Source organism: Scomber japonicus, chromosome 2, assembly GCF_027409825.1.
Source record: "Scomber japonicus isolate fScoJap1 chromosome 2, fScoJap1.pri, whole genome shotgun sequence".
Taxonomy (NCBI): domain Eukaryota; kingdom Metazoa; phylum Chordata; class Actinopteri; order Scombriformes; family Scombridae; genus Scomber; species Scomber japonicus.
The window spans coordinates 26,708,617-26,733,161 of record NC_070579.1 but is presented as its reverse complement, the minus strand read 5'-3'; the positions used below and the strand labels follow the sequence as shown (position 1 = coordinate 26,733,161).

General features: G+C 37.7%; 2 protein-coding genes across 2 annotated transcripts; one reads left to right on the top strand and one right to left on the bottom strand.

Annotated features, from left to right (window-relative positions):
• Positions 1-2,940: 2,940 nt before the first annotated feature.
• LOC128379242 (NAD(P)(+)--arginine ADP-ribosyltransferase 1-like) lies at positions 2,941-3,856 on the bottom strand. The gene is made up of 2 exons (XM_053338870.1): positions 3,781-3,856; positions 2,941-3,665 (listed from the first exon to the last, which is right to left on the bottom strand). Exons 1-2 carry the CDS (start codon positions 3,854-3,856, stop codon positions 2,941-2,943), a joined length of 801 nt encoding a protein of 266 aa, XP_053194845.1.
• Positions 3,857-12,724: 8,868 nt separating this feature from the next.
• LOC128366159 (von Willebrand factor A domain-containing protein 7-like) lies at positions 12,725-23,941 on the top strand. The gene is made up of 18 exons (XM_053326842.1): positions 12,725-12,922; positions 14,653-14,860; positions 15,368-15,453; positions 15,534-15,627; positions 16,045-16,176; positions 16,513-16,699; positions 16,882-17,051; positions 17,317-17,429; positions 17,723-17,839; positions 17,985-18,182; positions 18,298-18,433; positions 18,582-18,734; positions 18,856-18,948; positions 19,174-19,283; positions 19,734-19,898; positions 20,066-20,389; positions 20,797-21,158; positions 23,740-23,941. Exons 1-18 carry the CDS (start codon positions 12,725-12,727, stop codon positions 23,939-23,941), a joined length of 3,048 nt encoding a protein of 1,015 aa, XP_053182817.1.
• Positions 23,942-24,545: the final 604 nt, after the last annotated feature.

The window sequence follows — 24,545 nt, the reverse complement described above, 5'->3', positions numbered from 1 at the left end:
GAATTGAATTGAATAAAGAGCAGCAGGTGTATTCATTATTAAATAGTCTCTTAGTCACATTACTGCTTTCGTAGCTCTGAAAACAGCTGTGCCAAACACAGTTAACTGTAGTTTAGTAATTCATGTTACACAATAGTGTTGTACTGACATGCATTTCAAAGATAGAGTTTTTACTTTTGCTTAAAAAAAAACTTGGACAAAAGGTTGATGAGCCCTGGTAACCCAACGTCCCCACCATAAAAAAAATGAGTTATAACTGACTAGACTGATGTGTTTAGAACAGTGAGTGGTTATACCGTCATCATCAGCCTGGTGTCATTAGAATTTTAGTGAAGGTATCACGTATCAACATATCAGTCCTGCTGCCTTCAGAAACTACAGTGATTTAATGAACTCAAAATGTTTTTCATACAGTATAAAACAGAAGATAAAACAGCAGATCAACCATATTTATTTACACTCTCCTCTCACCACTGTGAGCACTGGTCAGGAAAGTATAAACAATGTGAAAAAATATGATTTCTATTCCTTTCTAGTAAACAGTAAAATATATTACATTATGATAAATATGAATATTATATGTTATGTTGGTTTATATCTGCATTTTGTTTAATTAGTTCTCTGTTCAGTTTTGACTGGATTTTAACTCAAACTCATCAAACTGCATTGAAAATGAACTCAACAATTGCATCTTTGCTCCCTGAACTCTCTATAGTTGTCATCACCTCCAACACCATTGTATGGCTAAAAGTGACCGGAACAGGAGGCACACCAGTGACAGAATTCCTCCTGCTCAACCTGGCTGTATTTGAGATTCTCTTCTGCTTAGTTTCTGCTGGCAACCTTCTCAAAATCACTTTCCCCTCAGTGAGATAGCCTATCTGTCACAATTTCCAAATAGTTTTCTGTGTAGTGGGCGCCCTATGCTGCAGCGCTGTATCTGTATAGAGGAATATCCATTGCTGTTCCTCAGGTATAAACCATTAAGTTACAAAGTGTAACTTGTTACAAGATGTTGCTATCTCCCTCTATAATGTATCTTGTTTTTGTGGGTGTATGTGTGGTTTTAACATCAGTGATGCTGTTCTGCTACTTTGCAGTCCTTGTGGCTCTAAGAAGACTTGGGCCAGGGGAAGGAAAAAAGAGGATGAACAAAATGAAGAAAAGAGCTTTGAGGACTTTCATTGTTTCATTTGTGGGAACGTACCTCCTTTGGTGTATTGCTGTTCTTTGTGGTCAAAGAACTGGTTTTCACATCATAGGAAAATATTCCTGAAAATGTACACTTTCATTAATTATGCCTCTGGGTTGTGTAGCCAATCATTTACTTGCAAAATACTGGAATGCTTTCTTGCAATAAAGCTGTGTGAGTTATGTACATGGTGAGGTTTTACAGGCATTCATGACAGTCTGTTCATGGATGTTCATTCTTGTACACAAGGAATAATATGTATTGAACTGAGACCAAGCTCAAAAGTCCAGTTGCTAATTGATTTCAAGCCTTCTCACTGTCTTTATTGATAGGAGGGAGTTCATGCCTGAATGATTTATAGTCACCAACTGATAGTTTTTGCTTCAAACTGAACACAGTTCGCTGTTAGGTTTTGATTTGTTTCTTCCTGTCTGCAAGGAAGCATCTCAACTGAAAAAATACAGAACCTGTTAATGTGGATGGTTTCTCACTGTTGCAATAGCACTTAGTGCTTTAGGCCTGTAGGGCTGTTGTGTTTTTAGTGTTGTTTGATTAACTGCTATGAGCATATTTTAACTATGGTATCTTTATTTAAATATTTAGCTTCCTCCTCACATTCAAATGCTGTTTGTGTTAGTTCCCACTGGATGGCACTGTTACCTTTCTTTGTTGGTGTGTCAGTTCATTCTTTATATAAATGTTTTAGGTTATGTTGCTTAGTTGCTCTTAAAGACAAAAAAGGGGTTCATTGCATTTGATCAAAAGCCTATTTTCAGTATGATTTGGTTTGGGTTTGGGTTTGAACAGTTATGTCCAATAATGAATCACAATCTGGTTGTATCTCAACATACTGTATATACATGTGGAATCAAGCAAAGATTATACCTATACCCAAATTTATCTCTAACAATTGCTTTTTAAACCCTTGTATTTTGTTCAAATTGGCCTTCCTTATTTGTATAAAACCACAAATCCCACTGCTGTATGTGTTTTTAAATAAAAGATTACATTACAAAATCATGTTTTGTTTTATATTTTTTTCTTTCTCAGCATGTAGAAGAGTATTGAAGTAGTAATCTTTAAGCACATCTGCTGAAAGTGATGAAATCAAATTAAGCCTTATTACACTAAATAAGGAAATGTCATGGTTTGTTTTCTATATACACAGTACTGCATATGGGTACTGCATCAACAAGTATGCTTTTGTTTGTCAAACAATGAAAGAAATACAGTATTTCTCTGTGATTATACATTTATCCTGAAAGTAATTGTCACCATGTAGCATAACTCCATTAGACCACTTCTGCACAAACTGTCTTAAAACATCCATAACAGGTTATTTATTCAAATAAACTCAGCGCATATGTTAATTAAGTAATCATTCTGAGAGGGTTAACTTTTATAGTCCACAGTCGATATAATAAAGGAAAAGTCACACATGCCGTGTCAGATTAAACAGCTCAGTAGAGTCAGACAAGGAGTACTTGTAAAATAGTTTTTACAAGTAATTTTCACAAACTCTCCATCTCTGGGTATTAAGGACTTAAGGGTATTAACTAACAGGGTCCTGGCAGAGCCTGCCAATATAAACAAAACTCTCAGACTATCACCATGCCTTTATTTAATTCTACAAATCAATGCCCAAATACACGTTTGAAAATTATGTGCAACTCAACATTCAGTATTATTATTTTTTTATTTTTTTAAAGTTGATTATTTGTTTCTTAAAAAACTTCAGACTGGTTATTTTAGAAAAGAGCACAATTCAAAGTGGACAGAGTTTTTCCTATACTCTTCACTTTATAGACCATCTCACATGGAAGACTCTTCCAGTCAGATCTCTTCTCTATCTTTGTCACTTTAAAGACTTCATAAGGAGGAATTAAGACCTCCCTTTCCGATTCTCCAAGCTTAGAGTACAGTGAGATGTCTGCTCCATAACATGTGAGAATCTCAAAGCATGTTTTGTCTCCAAATCTATCAGCACTGGGATACCAGCCCATTGAACTGGAGGTAAAAGAGCCAAAGCGAATCCCCTTGTTTAAAACATCTTGGCTGAAGTGGGTGTTGACTCTGCGGAAGCCAGTCAGGCATCGTTCTGCTTGAGGTTTGCGAGCGTTGAGAGTTTGAATGGCGTTTGTCAGGAAAAAGTGAAGTGTGTGATACCTAAATGTAGTCTTGTACTTAGATTTCTGGGTCCGCACTGCATCATTGAAATCCATATAGATTTTTGGCTTGTCAAGGGTATAAATATAAATAGCCATGATTTGTTCTTTCCCCACAGCAGTAGAAGGTCGCTTTTTACCCTTCCATCTTTTGTTATAGTATTTCTCTGCTTCACCCCAGGCCAGTGTAAAATTCTTGTCTTTGTTTTTCTCATTTGTCAGATATTCATTCTTCACTTTTTTCTCCATCTGGTCTTTGCAACCAGAGTACATGTCATCAACAGCATTCTGAGCCAGATCCAGTGGAACTTGACCTTTTAACCCAGGCTCAGTAGAGTTCTGCAATTCAATTATAGACAACATGAGGCAAAAAAAAGAGATACATTTACCAATAGATGTCAGTACAGAACACTCAGCTTGTGCAGTAAACTACCTTTGCAATTCCTAAAGAAGCTCCATAAGTTATTAGAACTCCTATCCAAACTGTCATCATTGCCATCTTCCACCAACCTGCACACAAAATACCTTTTTCATCAAATACAGTTTGTGTCTTTGTCTTACTTGACTCTGGTCACTTGTTGAGTAATGAGCACCCCCAAACACAAAAACAACAGACAATAGATTATCAAAGATGACTTTTAAGAATCTTGCATTCACAAGTTAGAAGCAACTATTTCCAGGTTTGTTTGGAATCTCATCAAAAATTGGGGATGTTCACAGAAGAAATTAAGACTTTTATGCACATACCTCAGTTCACTTCCCACATGCAGTAGTGCTTCATTGGTGACTTGTGGAGTACTAGCTTGTGCTTGCCTTTCACCAGCTGCAGGTCATTCCAATCAGGGGACCTTCACAAGGCCTTTCTCAATCCAGAGTAGATTCAAACCATTCCTCTTTCATTTTGATGAAATATCTGAGTTTGTGCATCTGGAAATAAGGCAGTTTCAATCTAATTTAAGAATACTGTAAGATTGTTTTGCAAATGTTCCATTGTAGAAGTAAAACTATCTATCTACTTTACTATAATGACTCATACACTTTCATCTCTGTCTCATGGATGCAGGGTAAATGATCTCTTCTTTTTTTCAAGACTTTTAACAGACCTGTATCAATGTCCTATATTTTGATGTATACAGAAACTGTATACAGAACATCTTTTTATATTTTGTCTGTAATACTGTATGTGGGAATGAAGAGCTTCACATGCTTGACAGTACAGAGGCAGTGCAAGATAAAAAAATGTACAACACAGATAAAATATGTAGAGAGGGTCCACACTGTATGATGTGTTCTTTAAACAGCTTTGGTCCACAGTTTTTCTTTTCTTCATAATCTCATGTCATGTTATTGGCTAAATGTAAATGAAACATTTGCTTCACATTGGCTCTATCTGTGGAAAGAAGACATCTGATTGCTTTCATTGCAGGAGGGAGGTTCCCATGTGGTAACACTAAATCCTGTGTGGTAGCTTACTCAGGTAAAAACAAGGTAAGTCATCAAGTTGCAAGACACAACAAGCAGAGGCTAAAACGGAATGATTTGGTTTGCTCTGACAAAGGTCTTATTATGAAATCTTCTCAGATAAAAGAAAAACTTTACTATAGTGCAGCTCATGAGGTGGTAAGTTATAAAGCAACACAAAAATGTTATTCATTTACTAAAGACTGTGGTGAGGAGTCAACAACCAAACATGAGATTATTTTCATATGCAAAGCCACATTTTTATCTGGATTTAGACCTTGATTTACAGTTGAGCATGATACATTACGATGGGTCTTACAGGGATAGTCACATTCTAAGTAGTATATATGTTGTATTGCATATTGCATTATGTTATCTGCCATTAATTATCTACATTTGTGCTGCTCAGTTTCAGTGTATGCTGCAAGGTTTTGTTCCTCTGAGAGGTGATGGTCAGGTGGAGGTTACACAACACAACAGTCATAAGTGCTTCATCCATTTCCTTACCTTTCTATATTTCCCCTTCAGGAACCACCAGTGATTACCTTTTGTAGTGATGTATATTGTATATGAACAGAAGGCAGATAAACATTTAGTTTAGCGGGGTTTTTTTCCCTTCAGGGAAGATATTACATTTTGCACAGAACAAAACACACCCTGATCTAATTTCCTTTGTGTTAAATAACATATTTTTTCTGTTATAGATGCACTATGCCTTCGTGGCAGAGGCAAGCATGTCAGAGAAAAATCTTATCAGCGTTTACTATTACTTATTATGTTCTTCTGGTGGTGCTGTTGATGTTTGTTGTCATAGTATATCAACCATTCAGATGGCAGGAAATTGTTGGAAAGGTATTTAACACTCTGTATAATTTAACAGTATATATTTCATATCAATCTTAAAGTCTTACTTTTAGTTAACTCAAACTCTAGCGGGCCGCACTATGATATAGAAGGAGGTATCATGATAACAAGAACAAAAAATGCAATTTTCACATTTATATGTATGTGCTGTTGTAGTGATTCTGAAAATCTGATCTTTGATTCAACTGATTTGAAGGGAAAACAGTGATGTGGATGTGTTATTTTAGCATATATTGCCATCTGCTGGATAAATGCTGAAAAAAAAAACTCTACTCAAGATCTGTCCTATGACACCAGTGATAACATGAATGACGACTGCATACCCAAGCCTTCAGTTGTGGATGATAAAGCCATTATGATGAGATGGGAGCCCGGTACAAACTTCAGTCAAGCTTGGAGCGATGCAGGGCAAAAAGCTAAAGAACCAGTACATATGTACATGGAGAAACAACATTCAGTTGTCATTTGTACACAAGTAACCACAACTTTGAGAATGCAATGAGAACTGAAAAACTCATAGGTGAAAGGGAAACATGTGAGGACCGCTCCCTTTATTTGTTCTCTAAGGGAAGCCATTCAGGTTTTGAAGCACATCCAGGTGACATGTCTTACTACAAATTACAGAACAGACATATTTTTACATCTGAACATCTCTAACAAAAAGGTTTACTTCAACTTTTTTGTGTTGGGTTCTGATGAATGGGACTTTACAAGGAACACATCATGTTTTGAGATATACTCATGTTTTAGTGCTGACATAACATACTACTCAGCATTGAAACAACTGGCCAGTACCTTTTGTACTGGGTTTGTAACCCTCAATCCTCATGTCCAACTGTAGAACTGCACAGGGGCACTACAATAAAACAAGAACAAAAAGAGAAAATAATTAGAATAGAATAACAAAAAAATAAATGAATAAGCAATTATGTGCTCTTAATATATAGTGACATCCAGTCTTGTCAGGGAAAAACAGGAGATATATGTATATATAGTCACACAAGGATATAAATCTGTGTGAGTATGCATGTGTAGTTAAACTGTACATGTTAGAAGAGCCATTTAGCCCATCATTTTCTCAACTAGTTCTTTCCATTTCATTCCATTTGTCTATATTTGAGCATCCCTTTGCATCCAGTTTCTTACTTTTTAAGAACTTATTTCCAAAAAATGTCAATTTTTAATACCAGTCCGATGTGGTTTTCATATAGACATAGATGGCATGACCACACTAGGAGGATGAAATTTGCAACAACACTTACAGAGTGCAGATGAATGATACCGTATGTGCTTAACGTGAGACAAACTTCCAACATGGCATACATAATTTCTCACTTGGAGGACAATTTTAAAAAATGGAAATGAGGCAAGTTTAATTTCATTTTAAGTTCTTCAAATGATTTTATGCATTTATTATCCATCAGTTTTTTTGTGTGGTTCTTTTTCTAATCCTTCTTGAAACCATACTGTAGGTGAAATATTTTTATCTATTTGACATCAAGTCAGTTTATTTATTTCTCTCAGCAATATAATTTCTTCATCCAGATGAAGACAACATGTGACTGTATTCCAAGTCTTCATTGTATTAAACATCCTCATCCTCCAAATGTGATTTGAAAAAGGGCAGTTTTCATGCCTTTTATACTTTTGACTATTGCTCTCTATCTGGATTGTGTTTTTCCATTAACCAGGTCCTTATAACTAATAGATATTCCCATACAATAACACTTTAAATTAGGGAGAGCCAATTCACCTTTTTTTTTTTTACATTGTATCTTATTTCTCAAATTTTAATGAGAATAGGCGGTAATTGAAACAAAACCACAGGCAGAAGTACAAAAACATGAGGCAAAAGGGTAGTCCAAAATACAGCCAAGGGTCAAACCATTAAAAGTTGGGATTTGGCTACAGTTCAAAAACGCTAGTCTATACTGGCATCAAGGGAAAAACAGGGTCGGAACACATACACAAGTAAACTGCCGGGGAGCTACTTACAAATGATGCAGATAATCTGACAAAGACACACTGGGGGAAACAGGCATTTATACACATGAGAGGAGGAGATAATGATGCACAGGTGAAGACAGTGGACAATCGCACACACAGGGAGTCAAGACACCTAGAATGAACACAAACAGGAAGTGAGGGAATCCCAACAAAATAAAACAGGAAATCAAAAAACAAAACAAACTGAACAGTATGGGACCTGACAGTGCAGTCACTTGAATCAAACTCATCAAGTGGCATAGGACTGATCTTCAATATATCTATCTTTTGTTTAATTTGTTTAATGTTTATATCATTAAGATTTCTCACCCAGATGCTTGACTATTTTGACTTATTATATTAATGAGTGCTATTACATGCAGACTGAAAGCTACCAGTCTGTTGCAACTAACAGCAGCAGTGTCAGGTGTGGTCTGAAGTACACATACACAATTATATTCTTCTATTGTATTCAAGAATGCAGGGGGCGGGGGGGGTTGTCAAATCAATCACATGTTTGACTTGAAAGAGAAACATTTTAGTGCTCAACATAAATTATGAGGTTTGTTACTGTACAAGTGAACCTTTGTAAGCAGTGGGAAATTACATTTTGAACTTTGTATAAACTAACCTTATGAACCTGGGATGAAAAACCCATCCTCATATGTTTCATATGTTTACTTCTGCTGATAGGGATTAATTGGTAACCTGTCCTTGAATATATAGAGCTGTTCCTCCTTAACAGAGCAAATGAGATTCATGCAACTGGTGGATAGTTCCCAATGACACGCAGTGCACTTTGGCACATCTTGAATTTGCCTCCTTTGTTTCTATGCTGTAAAAAATGTATGTACATTCCCTGAATCAACCATCCGTGTACAATTGCACTCTGTTATGACTGTACACTGATCCTTTGCAAAGCACTTATTAAAAAACCACAAAGACAACTTTGTCATTGAGTCACTTCTTTTTTCAGATATCCATCACAGATCAGCATAAACACATGCTTTACCAATGTTTCACAATCACTTGTTGGTGTAGTCTGACAGTTGAAAAACTGAAGTTCTTCAAAATGTCAACAGCCCTATTGAGGGAGTGAAGAAGTCAAAGTATGTGAACGGAATGGTTAAAAGTTTATCTTCTCAACTACATTGTTTAGTTTATGTACAATGTAGTTAACACTAAGTACACTGTTGAGCAGGATTTTAGAGCCTGTCTTCTAAAGAAAAATGACTCTTTTGGTCAAAAGTTCAGTTATCATCATTTAGCAGCTGTAGTAATTATGACCCACAGAAATTACATCAATAAAACATTATTTTTAAACAGTAATATATAATGGTTATGGAAGTTACATATTATGCACCAAGAGGTTGTTCTGGAGTACAATCCACCAGATATGCTACTATGCATATAGAGACAACAGTTGGAGCTCCAGGGCTGTCTTTTATATGTGATCAGTTATATTTTAATCAGATGACAGAATATTATTGTATGTGACACAAGTTCACCTTGTCATTTACTGCACATGCACCAATTTGCACAAGGATTGTTTTGTTTTTCTATAAACACACGTATACTGTACCATCAGAATAATTTGACATATGCTATAATTACATAAAAACCTAAACACAGTAGCTTTAAGCTAATGTACAGTTAGTACCTTTCAAGGGAATGGGAAGGTGTGTCCAAACTGGCAGTTACAAAATACTGGCAATTACATCAGCAGCTTTCCATGTTATATGTTGAAGTACCATATAAGTCATGTTACTGCCACATTTAGGTGGAGTCTAAGAAATCCATCAATTCATAATCAACAGGTTTTAGGTTTCTGGTGACGCCCAGTGTCCTCTGCTGGTTTTCTAAGTAAACTAAACAATAGATCTGTAACATCTCTACTCAACAAAATCCAAAAGAATCAGTTTCTTTCTATTCATTATCCATGGCCCACTATTAGACTTATGTAAAATAGAAATAAAAATTGTCAGAAAATTACATAAAGCAGATAAATACATAAAGTAAAAAATACAATACAGTGCATTGCATACTATGCATAACACATATTGTACACAGTAGTAGTAGCAGCTAGTAGTCGCATTATTCAATCACTGCTGAATATGAAGTGGTCTGAAACTCATTTTAATGCATTCAGCCCTAAATGTAGCAACAGAGAAATCAGTGCAAGTCAAGTCAAAAAGAGTGGTAATGTCGTGAGCACTGTGATCAAAACACCCATCCAGGGTATAAAGCATAGTGATAAAAGCAATAATAAACTGCTACGTAGTTAGCAGGTAAATCACGTGCAAGCAGAAGTTCAAGTAACACTAATCCCTTAAACCAAGGGTGTCCAAACTATTCCATAAAGGGCCATCTGCCTGCACGTTTTTGTTCCAACCAATCAAGAGCATGCATGATCAGTTGACTAAATGAGTCAAGCCTGGTATGCTCCTCCTTGGCTGGGATGAAAACCTGCAGCCACATGAACCTTAATTGAATAGTTTGGACACCGCTGCCTTGAACCATTATGTAATATAAAAACACACGCAAAAGAGTTTAAAGAAACAGCACAATTTTTGAGAAGTATACTTTTTTGTTTTCTTTCTGAAAGCTAGCAATGAAAAGATCAATATCAATCTCGTGTCTGTTTGGGAAGAACAGCTGGAACCAGGATATTGTTAGTTAGCTTAGCATTAAGACTAGAAGCCAAAGGGGGAAAAATTGTCTGATTTTGTCAAAAATGAAAAATGAAAGAAAAAAAACATCTACCTACACCTCTAAACTCACTCATTAATGCACTTTATTTTGCTGATTTAATTAATACATAAAGAGAAATGGAAAAATGGTTATTTAATAGTCAGGCATATTGGTAGTGCGCAGCTTTACAGAGTCTTTTTGTTACCAGAAGGTTCCCAAGTGTATGCTCGCACAAATAACTACTAAATATATGTTTACCATTTGTATCTTGCAACCTGCATTGCAATTGAAAATGCTGCTCACAAGGGCTGAGCCGACTAAAACTCAGCTGTTGTTTGTTGCGGAATAATAACAGCACATTAACTGCCTCTAAAATTACAAATTATAATTTTTAGATTTCGCTTTGAGTCCGGATTAAACAAAGATACAACAATGTTATTAGCAAACATTAAAAGTGCTGGGCGTATTTTTTTTTTACTTTGGCAAGAACAAGGCTAGCTCTGTCCTTCCTACCTGTTGATGGGTTGATGAAACCTCAAATTAATCTGTGATTGCTAAAACAAAAATCTAATTCATAATAGAGTGCAAGAATGTTGGGATAAGCACAATCACACCCATGTTCTAACATAGACGTGTGGGAGTTCGTGGTAGAATTGAAACTATTTGTGGACAGTACCTTAGATGTCTATGCACAGTTCAGGATGTGATAAAAGGATCACGTGATCGACAGTGTCAAAGGCAGTAGTCAGGCCTTACAGCACCACAATAGCAGAGTTCCTTTAGTCAACAGATCGGACAAGATCATTAAAAATTCTTAAAAGAGCAGTTTCAATACTACAGCATGTATTAAAATCAAACTGAAACTTTTCATGAATGCCAAGGTTATCTAAAAATGTTTTCAATTGAATAAAAACTACTCTCTTCAAAATAATAGACAGACAATGTAGCTTGGAGGTTGGCCTGAAGTAAAAGACAACAGAAGGGTACAGATTTTTCAGATTTTTCTTTTTGACAAGCAGAACTGCATGTTTAAAAGAAGCTTTAGAGAAGTATTTATCAAGACAAGAATACTGGACACAATAGTATTAAAAAACTTATTTTAGTAGACAAGAGGTAATACTGCCTAAGGTTGCAAATTATGAACAACCTCTGAAAATAAGGAGAATGATACAGGCTCAAACAACAAGACAACTGGGCACATAGGAGGAACAGAAAAAATAAGGGCAAAGGAAGTGGGTGAAGACCAAATCTGTGCTCACAAATTGTATCTTGGAACCTGCGCTTCAATTGGAGGTGCTGTACACAAGGGCTTAGTGGACTGGACTGTTGTTAGTCATGAAATTAGATTAAACTAATTCAAAACACCAAGGTATTTAGCAGGCTTTAAACAATGATGCATGGATGTTGTAATATGCACACTCACACCCATCTTCTGACGCAAAAACATGCAAGTAGAACCTGCAGGGTGTGTGAGAGTTCTTCATTTCAGATGTAAGAGAAGGATGAAGAGGAAATGAGGACATACACCCACTGTCTTTCAAACACACCTATACATACACAGTCATACACACCTACTCAGATACACTCAGACAGGTTTCAGGGAACACAGGAAACACATAGGTCTTCATACAATACAATCTATCTGTGTGTAAACAATGGAATACTGAAGTAGTGCCAACATCTGAATAATATTGCAAGTACATTAAGGTAAGATGAAAATTAATTTCCATCTTGTATGTATTTGTAATATTCTTGCACTGCAATGCAGCAGTGATTTTACACATGTCACTTTGTAAATCTTTGTAAATTATTAGTGTCATAAGTTTTTAGATATGTTCTTCAGATTAGATTAAATGAACATTGACTTCATTTACTCCAACATATTTATACATTAGATGTTGACCTTATTCTCATGGGAATCATCTTTATAGAAATACTGAACTGAACATTTCACTGTTGCATTTCAATGCGACTGTAACTCTCTTTAAAATATCTAATATTTAATGAATAAGCTATTCATTTGTTTAATGTTCTAATTTGTTTTAAACATTTTAAACTTTTTTTACTTTGTCCCTAGTTGCTTTTTGTAGTAATTTTTCCTTTCCCTTTTTTCCTCAGGTGTTTTCACAGGCCTCTTGTTGCCTTGTTACACCTGGTCCACTGCCCATAACCTCACTGTGTGACCACACTGACAGATAGATTACCTAAATTCGCCTACTTGTGTTCAATTGATTTGCAGTATGGGCAATAGCTTTAGTGAAAGTGAGAGCTGGTGAAGGTAAGAATTGAAAACAAGCAAAAAGAGGAGTGTTCAAAAACAGTATCCACCCAGATTTCTACGTTGCCCTCCTGCTCTTCCACTGCCATGACTGCCAGACAGACAGTCATGCTCCTGGGGGCAGTGGTCCTCTCCCTTCCAAGCCTTGCTCACGGCTTCCAACCACTTATATATAACAAGAAATCCGTCACCCACCGTCAGATCACAATAAGGGCAATCCTTCGAAAGACAGCAGAGGTCTGCCGAGACATTTCCACCTCCCAGGGAAAGGACTTCAGCTTAGTTGTGAGTTGGAAAATCAAAAATTAGAAACACTGCCTGGCCAAAAAAAAAGTCACCACCAAAAAAAAACGTCACACACACTAATATTTCATTGGACCGCCTTTAGCTTTGATTACAGCACACATTCACTGTGGCATTGTTTCGATAAGCTTCTGCAATGTCACAAGATTTAGTTCCGTCCAGATTTATTTTCGCCAAGATCTTGTATTGATGATGCGCAAAGCCTACTCCAGCACATCCCAAAGATTCTCAATGAGATTTTGTGGTGGCCAGTCCATGTGTGGAAATGACGTCTCATGCTCCCTGAACCACTCTTTCACAATTTGAGCCTAATGAATCATGGCATTGTCATCTTGGAATATGCAGGTGCCATCAGGGAAGAAAAAAATCCATTGATGGAATAACCTGGTCATTCAGTATATTCAGGTAGTCAGCTGACCTCATTCGTTGATGGAATAACTGGTCATTCAGTATATTCAGGTAGTCAGCTTACCTCATTCACATAATGTTGCTGAACCTAGACCTGACCAACTGCAGCAACCCCAGATGATAGCACTGCCCCCACAGGCTTGTACAGTAGGCACTAGGCATGATGGGTGCATCACTTCATCTGCCTCTCTTCTTACTCTGATGCGCCCATCACTCTATCACTCTGGAATAGGGTAAATCTGGACTCATCAGACCACATGACCTTCTTCCATTGCTCCAGAGTCCAATATTTATGCTCCCTAGTAAATTGAAGCCTTTTTTCCAATTAGCCTCACTGATTAGTGGTTTTCTTAAGGCTACACAGCGGTTCAGTCCCAATACCTTGAGTTCCCTTTGCATTGTGCTTATGTAAATGCTCTTACTTTCACTATTAAACATAGCCCTGAGTTCTACTGTTGTTTTTCTACGATTTGATTTCATCAATCATTTAAGTTTGGTGAAACGTTTGGTGAAATCAAATAATAGAAAAACAACAGTAGAACTCAGGGCTATGTTTAATACAGGCATGCACGTGCATATTCCAAGATGACAATCCCATGATTCATCAGGTTCAAATTGTGAAAGAGCATGAGACATCATTTCCACACATGGATTGTCCACCACAGAGTCCAGACCTTCACCCCATTGAGAATCTTTGGGATGTACTGGAGAAGGCTTTGCGCAGTGGTTCGACTCTCCCATCATCAATACAAGATCTTGGTGAAAAATTAATGCAACTCTGGACGGAAATAAATCTTGTGACATTGCAGAAGCTTATCGAAACAATGCCACAGTGAATGCGTGCTGTATTCAAAGCTAAAGGTGGTCCAATGAAATATTAGAGTGTGTGACTTTTTTTTTGGCCAGGCAGTGTATTTTGCATTTTGTAATTTTTCTTCTGTTATACTAATACAATGTCTCCTGTCAGGTGGTAAAGGCATCAAACACACAGTCTTACAGGAACAAATTAGGGTTAGTTTCTTGCATATGATGCTGGCAAATAGACACTATAAATGCAGATAATTATGGCTGAATTTTAAACAAGGAACATTATCTCAGGTACTGAAGTTCTGATGACATTCGATGGTGAACATTTCTGTAGGTATTCCACAAGTGGTAGAACTTTTTGCTTTTTAGCAATCTGCCCTCCTCTTAACGTCAACCTTTCTGTGTCTGCAGAAGTTTTGGAAGAAATATCACAGGGACACAAGAGTAGAGCATGTATGTTTTACACAGTCTGTTATTGTTCACTTCTTTGTCTCCAGATTAATAACAGCCTGACAGCTGACGAGGTGTTAAAGGCCTGCTCCACTATAGGCACTTCCACCTCTCCCCTCTCTGCTGTCATTTTCAAAACTTCCATTGCCCAAATGTACCTTGGCAATGCAAAGATGGACATACAGTTTGTACTGGGTGACAAGCAGCATTTTATTGGTGAGACCTTCGAGGGAGGACGGGATCTCATCACAGCAGGTACACTTCATATGTTATGTTCCTTCATAATCCAAAAAACCCAACATCAGAAGAAGGATCATAGATGTCATGTTTAATATATTTTGAATACATAAAATGCCTGGTCAGTTTCTCTGTGACAAAAAACAAACGTGAAATATGCACAAACCACAGATAGCTAGTATAACTTCAGAGGCCAGCAAGTTAATGGTCCCAAATATACAAAAGATATCTAAATATATAGAGATATAATCTGCTTAGTGTCAGGTGGAGGTAGAGAACACAGTGGGACAAAATTTCTATAAATGGGATTTTACTTTTTCACGTTAATCTTTTCCTCTGATAATGGGAAGATTTCCCAACAATGATCAAACCAGAACAAACCCAATTAAGGAGAATCTGATACATTTTAATAAAATGTAATGGGACTCTTATTTTAGTTGAAGAGAATGAGTATATTTTCACATCTTGAGTGAATCTTAGTGCAGCTTTAGTTTGCAACTCCTTCTGTTCTATTCTTCTGTTAAGGTGTGTCTTATGTGAAGGCCAGCGTGAAAAAGGAGAACTTTGGTGCAGGCAGGTGGAATCTTGGAGAAATTTGCCACCCCCTACAGGTGAGGTTGATGATTATCTTTGTCCCCAATTTTTTTGAAGGATGTGGCCGTTAATAATGTGTAATTTTCTGTATATCAAGGACTTCTACAGCCATAGTAACTGGGTGGAGCTGGGCAACACTGAACCTTACAGCACTCTGATCAGACCTGACCAACCTTTTAAGAACCTGGCAGGTAAGACACCACTGTCGCGTTTATAAAGCAACTCTTGGCCACAACAACTCTTGCATGAACAGAATAGCTGAACAGAATCTTGAGTTGGAAATCACACAAGGCACATTGTCACCTTGTCTGTCACCTGTCAGTTAACAAATACCCACCCTGCAACAGCTCATAAGCACAAATACGCACGTGAAAATGGAGACATTGTTACTTGAAATTCTTAGCATATTTTGCTTAACATTCATTGCTTAGTACCCACACTATATGTTTGCATTTACTTACCTGTGTCAAACACATTACACATGTCAGAAAGTCCATTAGTCATACATTTGAAATGTAATCTATCACAAATGTGTTGAAATCTCATCTTTTCCTTTCAAATTACATATGGTATGTTTACTTTAGTCTTATTTGCTAAATTTGCTGCAGGCCCAGATACTCCAACCTGTAGAGACTGTGTAGATGGGAATTGTGATGACAACCTTCTCCCAGAACTGCAGCAGCAAGGGCTTCTCACTACGGGCTACTACAGCTTCTTCTCCCGCAAAGCAAAACCTACAGGTAACTTTAAGTGTACATTTATTTCATGTTCCACGATTAGTCCTCAGCCAACATATCTATGTGAGCAATATTTATCTGATCATTATTTATGTTTAGCTTCCACTCAAAAGAGAATCAGGTGGTACAGTAGTAGCCATCAGACATATTAAAAATGTGTTGCCCTATAGCTGAGGACCCCAGTTCACAGCACCTCAGCTTTGATATTGGTAAAATGTTCTCACATGATCAGTTAATCTTGCTGTCCACAAATCATTGATTACTGTACATCTCTGTCATCATTATTAATATGCTTCAGGGTGATGCAGAACCTGAGCTTGTTTATCTCTCTGCTCAAAGGTAAATGCAGCCATGGAGGTAAACTTGACCAGACAAGCAGAGGGGATCCAGTAGGGGGCATCGGTAAAGATGATGTTTCAGCCGATCATGGCTCACTCCACCACAAAGCAGCTGATATAGCTGTAAAAGCCACTATGGAGTTACTGGAGGACATCAGAGTAGCTGTCGGAGACAAGAAATTCCTGCAGTAAGGCGAAAATTCACCTTAGACAAGCAGTTGCAGTCATATGTATAATATGATGTCAAAATTAAATGATAGTTACTGATTAATGACAGCGTGGCACCTGGCAAAATAATCCAGATAAGAAAGGCATGTAAAGTAATAGCATGCAGAAACACTTATGTTTTTTATTACTTGTGCTCCTGCAGACTGATGGGCCTCTCCCAGTCCTCTGTGCTGTGTTTTGTCATTGACACCACTGGCAGTATGAGTGATGATATCGCAGAGGCTAAGAGAGTTTCCTTCGACATCATTGACAGAAAAAGGGGAACCCCCCAAGAGCCCTCTGCCTACATATTGGTACCTTTCAATGACCCAGGTGGGTAAACTCACACACAGGTACAGTATTTGTAGTTCTTTACAGAGAAGTGTGGACTGTTATTGTTCAAGTTTAAGTTACTTTATTTATGTGACAGTTTCACACTTTCAGATAAAGTAGACTTAGTTCTGTTGTACATATGAAAAAAATATTGCAAAATGGCTCATTTCTCATTGTTGACTATGTGTATACTAAATCTCACAAGTAGCCAAAGGAAACAGAATGATACATGTTTGGAATCAGTTATATTTAATTCTATATCCAGGTTTTGGACCTCTGACTAAGACAACCGATGCCGACATCTTTAAAGACAGAATCTTCGAGCTGTCCGCTAATGGAGGAGGAGACATCCCAGAGATGTGCTTGTCTGGACTACAGGTGATGATATAATGATAAAAATATCATGAACTCTTTTGCAATAATCAAATTTTCATTTTAAACAAACAACACAATTGCTTAATTTTGTCATCTTAATGTTACTCACCAATAAAATTAAGATATCCCCCAGACATATTTATTATTAAACAAATAAATGTACAATCAACCAAAACCACTCTTCACTCATATTTAAAGTTAGTCAAGTATATCTTTATTCTATTTCAATTTAATATTAATAATAATGAAATGGGTTAGAAAACAAATGCTTTTCCTGACCTGTATGTGGTCAACAGCTTGCCTTAACTGCAGCTCCACCCTCCTCTGAGATCTTTGTCTTCACTGACGCTCCAGCCAAAGATGCTCATTTAAAAAGCACCATCACTGCCCTTATAGAGAGCACCAAGTCTGTGGTAAGTGAGAGCCAATTTCATCACCATTCTTACTCTTCAACTGTCCATGCATCCCATAGAAAGAAAGAGATTTTTCCTTTAATACAAATAATGTATCAAGTTCTTACAGTATATCACATTTTTTTCTCTATCCTCACACATTTAGGTAAATTTCATGTTGACAGATGTCCTCTCCAGTCGAAGGCGCCGCAGAGGAATTCTGTCTTCACGTTCAATCAGCCAGTCAGATGCTCAATTGTACCATGACCTAGCCAGAGCATCTGGAGGTCAGGCCATTGAAGTCACCAAGTCAGATCTGTCTGCGGCTACAACTGTTATTGAGGACTCATCAGCTGGTGCTGTGGTAAGACTTAAAAAAAACCCTCATCAATGAAAAAATGGTACTGTAAACTCACCCATGACTGAGGACGGTACTCCATGTATAAAAATGTGCTGTTTCTGTCCCGTTCCTCTTTCAGGTGACAGTTTTTCAGATAGTGATGAATCCTGGAAAGCCTGACAGTTTCACATTTACTGTTGATGATTCACTAAGGAATATGACAGCCTACATCACAGGAGCCTCATCTCTCACCTTTAATCTCACTGGCTCCACAGGTGTCGTTATTGTCTCTCACATTAAAAATTTTAATTTTCTACAAATCTCATTAGAAGTAGGCATCTGTTTTTGATAATAATAGTAATGTCTTAATGCTTGTTGACATCCTAAATATTATAGCAATTCAAATGTTTCCTTCTCCACCAGGTGTATCTCAGAGTTCCAGTGAGTCTGGTGGTCCTCTGGCATCTTTCACCACAGCAGGAAACCTACGCCGTTTACGCCTCAACACTGACAATCAAACAGGGTCATGGGAAATCAGCATTAACTCCAATAAGCCCTACTCTGTTAAAGTCATAGGTCAGTAGAATTGAGTGTGTTCATGTAATGGTTGAAACAGAAGATATTTTATTTTGCAGGTCTTTATCTACAGCTATGTTTGCCATAGTGAATGGTAGCCTGCTTTTTGTGTGTACTTCAGGTCAAAGTTCTGTTAACTTCATCTATAACCTTGTGGAAGAACACGAGGGAATCCATGGGGACTTCGGTCCGAAGGAGGGACGCCCTCTTTCAGGTCAGACTCTTTAGATTATAGTCATTGCCCTTAGCATAATGTTTAAAACAATCATGATTGACACCCCATGCCTTAAAGATCTTCTTTTACATTCCTGAAAATCCTTATGTGAAACCATCAACCTTGTTATTCTATTCCAGAGTCCTTCAATCTTCTTGTGTATATTTTGTCCATGTCTAAATGATGCTCGCTAACTTCATTCTTATCTCTCTCCAAAACTTTCAGGGGGAAATTCCAGCCTCTTGGTGACTGTAACAGGAAGTGACACAGTACAGGTCACAGAGGTGACTCTGTTTGACAGCTCAGGGCCAAGACAGGTCAACGGATCATTGCAGGCATGTCTTATGTTCAATAAACTAAGAGCACTTAACCCAGTAATTACAAATATATATACTGCTTACAATTTTCCAAACAAAACTGAAAAATGTTTAAGAGGAGGTCATTGGTTGTTGATGACCTCATTTTATTTTCCAACAGCCAACTGACTTTAAAAATATTCAAAACAAAGATTCAGCTGCGAAAAAGAGATTTATTACCTGTCTCAAGCAGGTTTTATGTGTAATCAATCAATCAATCAATCAATCAATCAATCAATCAATCAATCAATCAATCAATCTTTATTTGTATAGTGCCAAATCACAACAGAATCATCTAAAGGCAATTTACATATAGAGCAGGTTCTAAACAGAACTGTTCAGGTTTTAATTTTAAAGAGACCCAACATTTGTGCCATTTTATGATACAATGGGCAAAGTTTAATTCTTTCTCTCTCTGTTCATCCACAGGCATTAGGGGATGATAACTTCCTGGTGCATTTCAGTGGTGTTCCAGCAGGTGAGTATGTTGTTCGACTGAGAGGTGAGGACAAAAGCTCCACCTCCAAGTCAACACCAACCAGCTTCCAGAGGCAAGCCTCCACACAGATCAAGACCTCCAGCATCTCTGTTACTGTGAGCTCAATATCCTTCAGTGATCATTATTTGAAAAACCACATCTGCTCTGCTTCTTTCAGCTGCTCAAAACATCTATCAACATATCATCGTGTACAATACAAAAATAATGTTTACATTTCTCCATCTGCTTTTCTTACCCTTATCCTTTGTTGCCACTTTTCAAGACCCAAGCCAACAACACCAACATAGAACCAGGCTCCACTATCTCCATCCCTTTCACAGTCGCCACAATGACCAATGGAGTTGTTAATGACAATGCAACTGGGACATTCACCATGCGAGCCAACAATGACCGCAGCTATGCTTCCACTTCACCCAGCACTGTTACTGTAGCAGCAGGCAGTGGAGGTAAAGCTAATGGTACTGTAACCTTGACAGTACCAGCCAATGCTGTGTCAGGAACAGACGTGACCCTAACTATTGAGGCAGAAGATGCAGCTGTCTCCGACCTCAACTATGCCGTCCTCAGGTTCTCTGTGGCTGCCAAGGTAAGAGAAGATGATAAAGAAGTGGTTTAGTGACAATTAAAAAGCCTGATAAGAGTTTTGTGCCAAACAGTACTCTTTATTGTGTTTTTTTAAAAATCTTATGTATTGTGTGTGTCTCTTTTTATGGACCTGGAATGTGTTCTTAATACAAATATACTATTGGCAAATCAGCTATAATAAATAATGGTTAATTTAATTATATATTATATAACAACAGATGCTCATGTTTTCTTTGATTTGATATTACTGTTTGGGGTATTTTGTGGTTACAGTTATGTGAACTAATGTGTCAAAGTTTGGTATAACAGCTATTCATGTTAAAATACCATTCATAGTTTCTTAAATGAATTACCCAGGTCTTATTATTGTTCTTTATTTGTCTCCCTCTCCTGTTTCTGTTTCTCCAGGTGGCAGATGTTAACCGTCCAGAGTGCCAGGTAGTCAGAACATCTGCCAGCTGTCCATTGTCTTCATCACTTTGTGCTTCCTCCCAGTGGGAATTCATCGCTAACCTCACTGATGGCATCAATGGGACTGGCATTGAAAGAATCACCATCCAAAAAGGGAATGGTACCCTCAATACCAGCACAACAGTTGGAGCAGGGGGGAAAAATGTTACAGTGGCTACCTACAGTGCATCCTGCTGTTCACAGACTGTAGAGCTGGCTGTTGTGGACAGAGTAGGAAATGTGGGCACATGTGTGGGACAGGCGAGAGCACTTACCACAGCTGCACTTGTGACTACAGTTAACACAGCATCCATTGGGGGGCACACTTTGAGCTTATCATGTCTTTACATCAGTGTTGTGGTTTCTCTCCTTTGGAAGTAAAAGGGATGAATGTAACATAGACTGCACTGTTAATATATATTAACAGCATATGATTTCACATTTCCATGTGCTGTGTGTACATTATCATTATTTGCTGGACAATCTACTACATCTCTGTCATTAGTTAATAGGAATTTCCTAACATATTCATATTTTTTGTATTTTACCTTGATGCCTTGAGTTTTGAATGTATAAAAAGATTGTATGATTCAGGGTCCACCTACTGTGACAGTTTTCTTTATATTTCTGGCAGCATGTAGATTTGCACAACATTGTAGCTATCATAGCTGAGGGCTGAAGCCTGAAGCCAGTGTAGCTGAAATCTGTGAAATGACTGCTACATTATCATGAAATCTAAGACTATAATGCCTGGAAAGTCAGTGGGCAAATCAAAAATCTAAATTCTCCAACATCTGTCACTAATAATTATATAGGGTAATAATGAAGTTTGAGGGTTTGTTCTGATGTGTGTCTTTGTGGAAAATGAAAACAGAAAAATCTTAACACCAGGCATGTTGTATTGTGGGGAGGATACTTTCTGAGGTTCTTTTACACTTTTTAATAAGAATGTCAGAAATACATGGTGCTCATGTGTTCATTGAATCAGTTTATTGTAGGGGATTGAGTTGAGTGTGTGTGGGCCACACAGGAACAGGGAAAAACGACCCTATTGATTGTAAATTCAGTCACAAAAAAACAACCTATACTTATGTTTGTGTAACAGACGCCATCCAGTGGCCATAGTAATAATTACATATGGTAGTAACACAGTTCAGATGGTGTCTACAGTACATTAGAATAGAATACAATAGAATAGAACACCTTAATTGTCATTGCATTTTAACACAACAACGAAATTTGCTGTCTGTAAGGAAAACTGTACCCCATTCACTCTGCTCATCCATCCATTCACTCACATGCATGACAACTACAATCATTATGTTACTGTAAGTGCAATAAAAACTACTAAAGTAACAATGTGTTATAATGGGACATACTGTACACTACTCAAAAAAATTAAGGGGACAGACCTTGATGAACGAATTATTCAAGTTGAAAATCTTTACTGATGAATTTGTTCAGAACAAAATGATGTAAAAACAGTCAATAGAAACCAATATCATCAACCCATTGAGGCAAGGCAAGCCAAGACAAGGCAGCTTCATTTATATACCACATTTCAAACCCAGGGGCAACTCAATGTGCTTTACATAAAAACAAAACATTTAATAGTAAGAATTGGAAAACAAAAAATACATAGATTTAAAAATGCTTACAGTTGGGGCTGATTTATGCTCTGTTGGTAGTTTGTTCCAGTTGTGTGCAGAATAACAGCTAAAAAGCTGCTTCACCATGTTTAGTTTGAACTCTGCGCTCCACTATCTGACTTAAGTCAGTAGATCTCAGAGCTCTACTGGGTTTATATTCTAACATGTCATTCATGTATTCTGGACCTAAACCATTCAGTGATTTGTAGACCAGTAGCAGAACTTTAAAATCTATTCTATAGCTGACTGGGAGCCAGTGTAAAGACTTTAGAACTGGAGTAATGTCTCACTATCAGAAAGAATCTCAACAATAAAAATGTCAGTCCTCCCTAAAATTAATTACCTATTAACCATGATCCCTTCACTTCCAAATGTACCCAGGCTTAATTCCCTCAATACAGCAATATCTCAATTCTATTGGAAAAATAAAACACCTCGTATAAAACTATCAACACTACAAAAACCCAAGTTTCAAGGAGGATTACTGTAGATGCTTTGAACTACAGTATATCACCTGTCAAGTCAGTTAAAATACTTAAAACAATGATTGAACAGGCACTATGCAGGAATATAAATCTTTCAGATCTCCCATTCATCAGCCAGACAATTAAAAATGACACCCGTTTTCAGAATATTTCCATAGCCTCAGCTCTGACAGCTTGGTATCAAAGGCTCCATGGTTGCACCACCCACTTGTTCACCAATTTGGAACAACCCAGATTGTACAATAAACAGGAAACCATTAAACTTCATGTCATGGAAACACAAAGGTATCACACATCTCCACCATATTGTACAGGATTCCAATATCATCAATTTTCAAGAATTAACCCAGAAGTTCGACATATGTAACAGTCAATATCTCCAATATGATCTTTCCATCACTCCAATGCAGATTTCTGGTCTCAAATATGCAAAAATAACTTCACTCACTGCAAAATCCCAAATTTACAACACATTCAATTCAAGGTTAACCACAGAACACACTACACAGGTGAGATATTACATAAAATGGGTTTCACTACATCAGATAAATGTACTTATTGCACACAGCACACCACAGACAATTACATGCATGCTTTCTGGCACTGTACACCAATTAGACAATTTTGGATACAAGTGTCAGATCACCTCTCACATATATTAGGCTGCCGCATCCCCCATCCCCAAGGATGAAATCCTTGTACCTTACAGCAGTCAGGGTACTGTGACATGGAGGTCTGTGTGACCCTCCAAAGACATGCCTCCCCAGACCATCACTGACCCACCACAAACTGGTCATGCTGGATGATGTTACAGGCACCATAACATTCAACATGGCATCTCCAGACTCTTTCACCCCTGTCACATGTGCTCAGTGTGAACCTCCTCTCATCTGTGAAGAGAACCTGGTGCCAATGGCCGACCTGCCAATTCTGGCTTTCCCTGGCAAAAGCCAATTGAGGTCCCGCTAGAGGACATCAGGTCCTCATGCCATCCAGTCTGTTTCTGACAGTTTGGTCAGAAACATGCACACCAGTAGCCTGCTAGAGGTCATTTTGTAAGGCTCTGGCAGTGCTCACCCTCTACCTCCTTGCACAAAGGAGCAGATACCAGTCCTGCTGCTGGGTTGATGCCCTTCTACAACCCTGTCCAGCTCTCCACATGTAACAGCCAGTCTCTTGGTATCTCCTCCATGCTCTTGAGAGTGTGCTGGGAAACAAAGCAAACCTTGCTGCAACTGCATGTATGAATGTGCCATCCTGGAGGAGTTAGACTACCTGTGCAACCTGATTGGGCTGCAGATACTGCCTCATGCTACCAGTTGTGAAAAGGACACTAGCAGAACACAAAACTAGAGAAGAATTGGTCATGATGGATAAAGAGAGAGCAATGGTCTCCACATGTAAAGCCATTCCTTTTTGGGGGGTTGTCTTGCTTTTGCCTCTCCATTGCACCATGTTCATTTGTTCCAAAGCAGGTTAAATTGATTTACAACTACTTGTGCTTCCTAAATGGACAGATTAATATCCCTGAACTTTAAAGGGCTTGGTGTTATACTGTGATGATTAAGTGTTC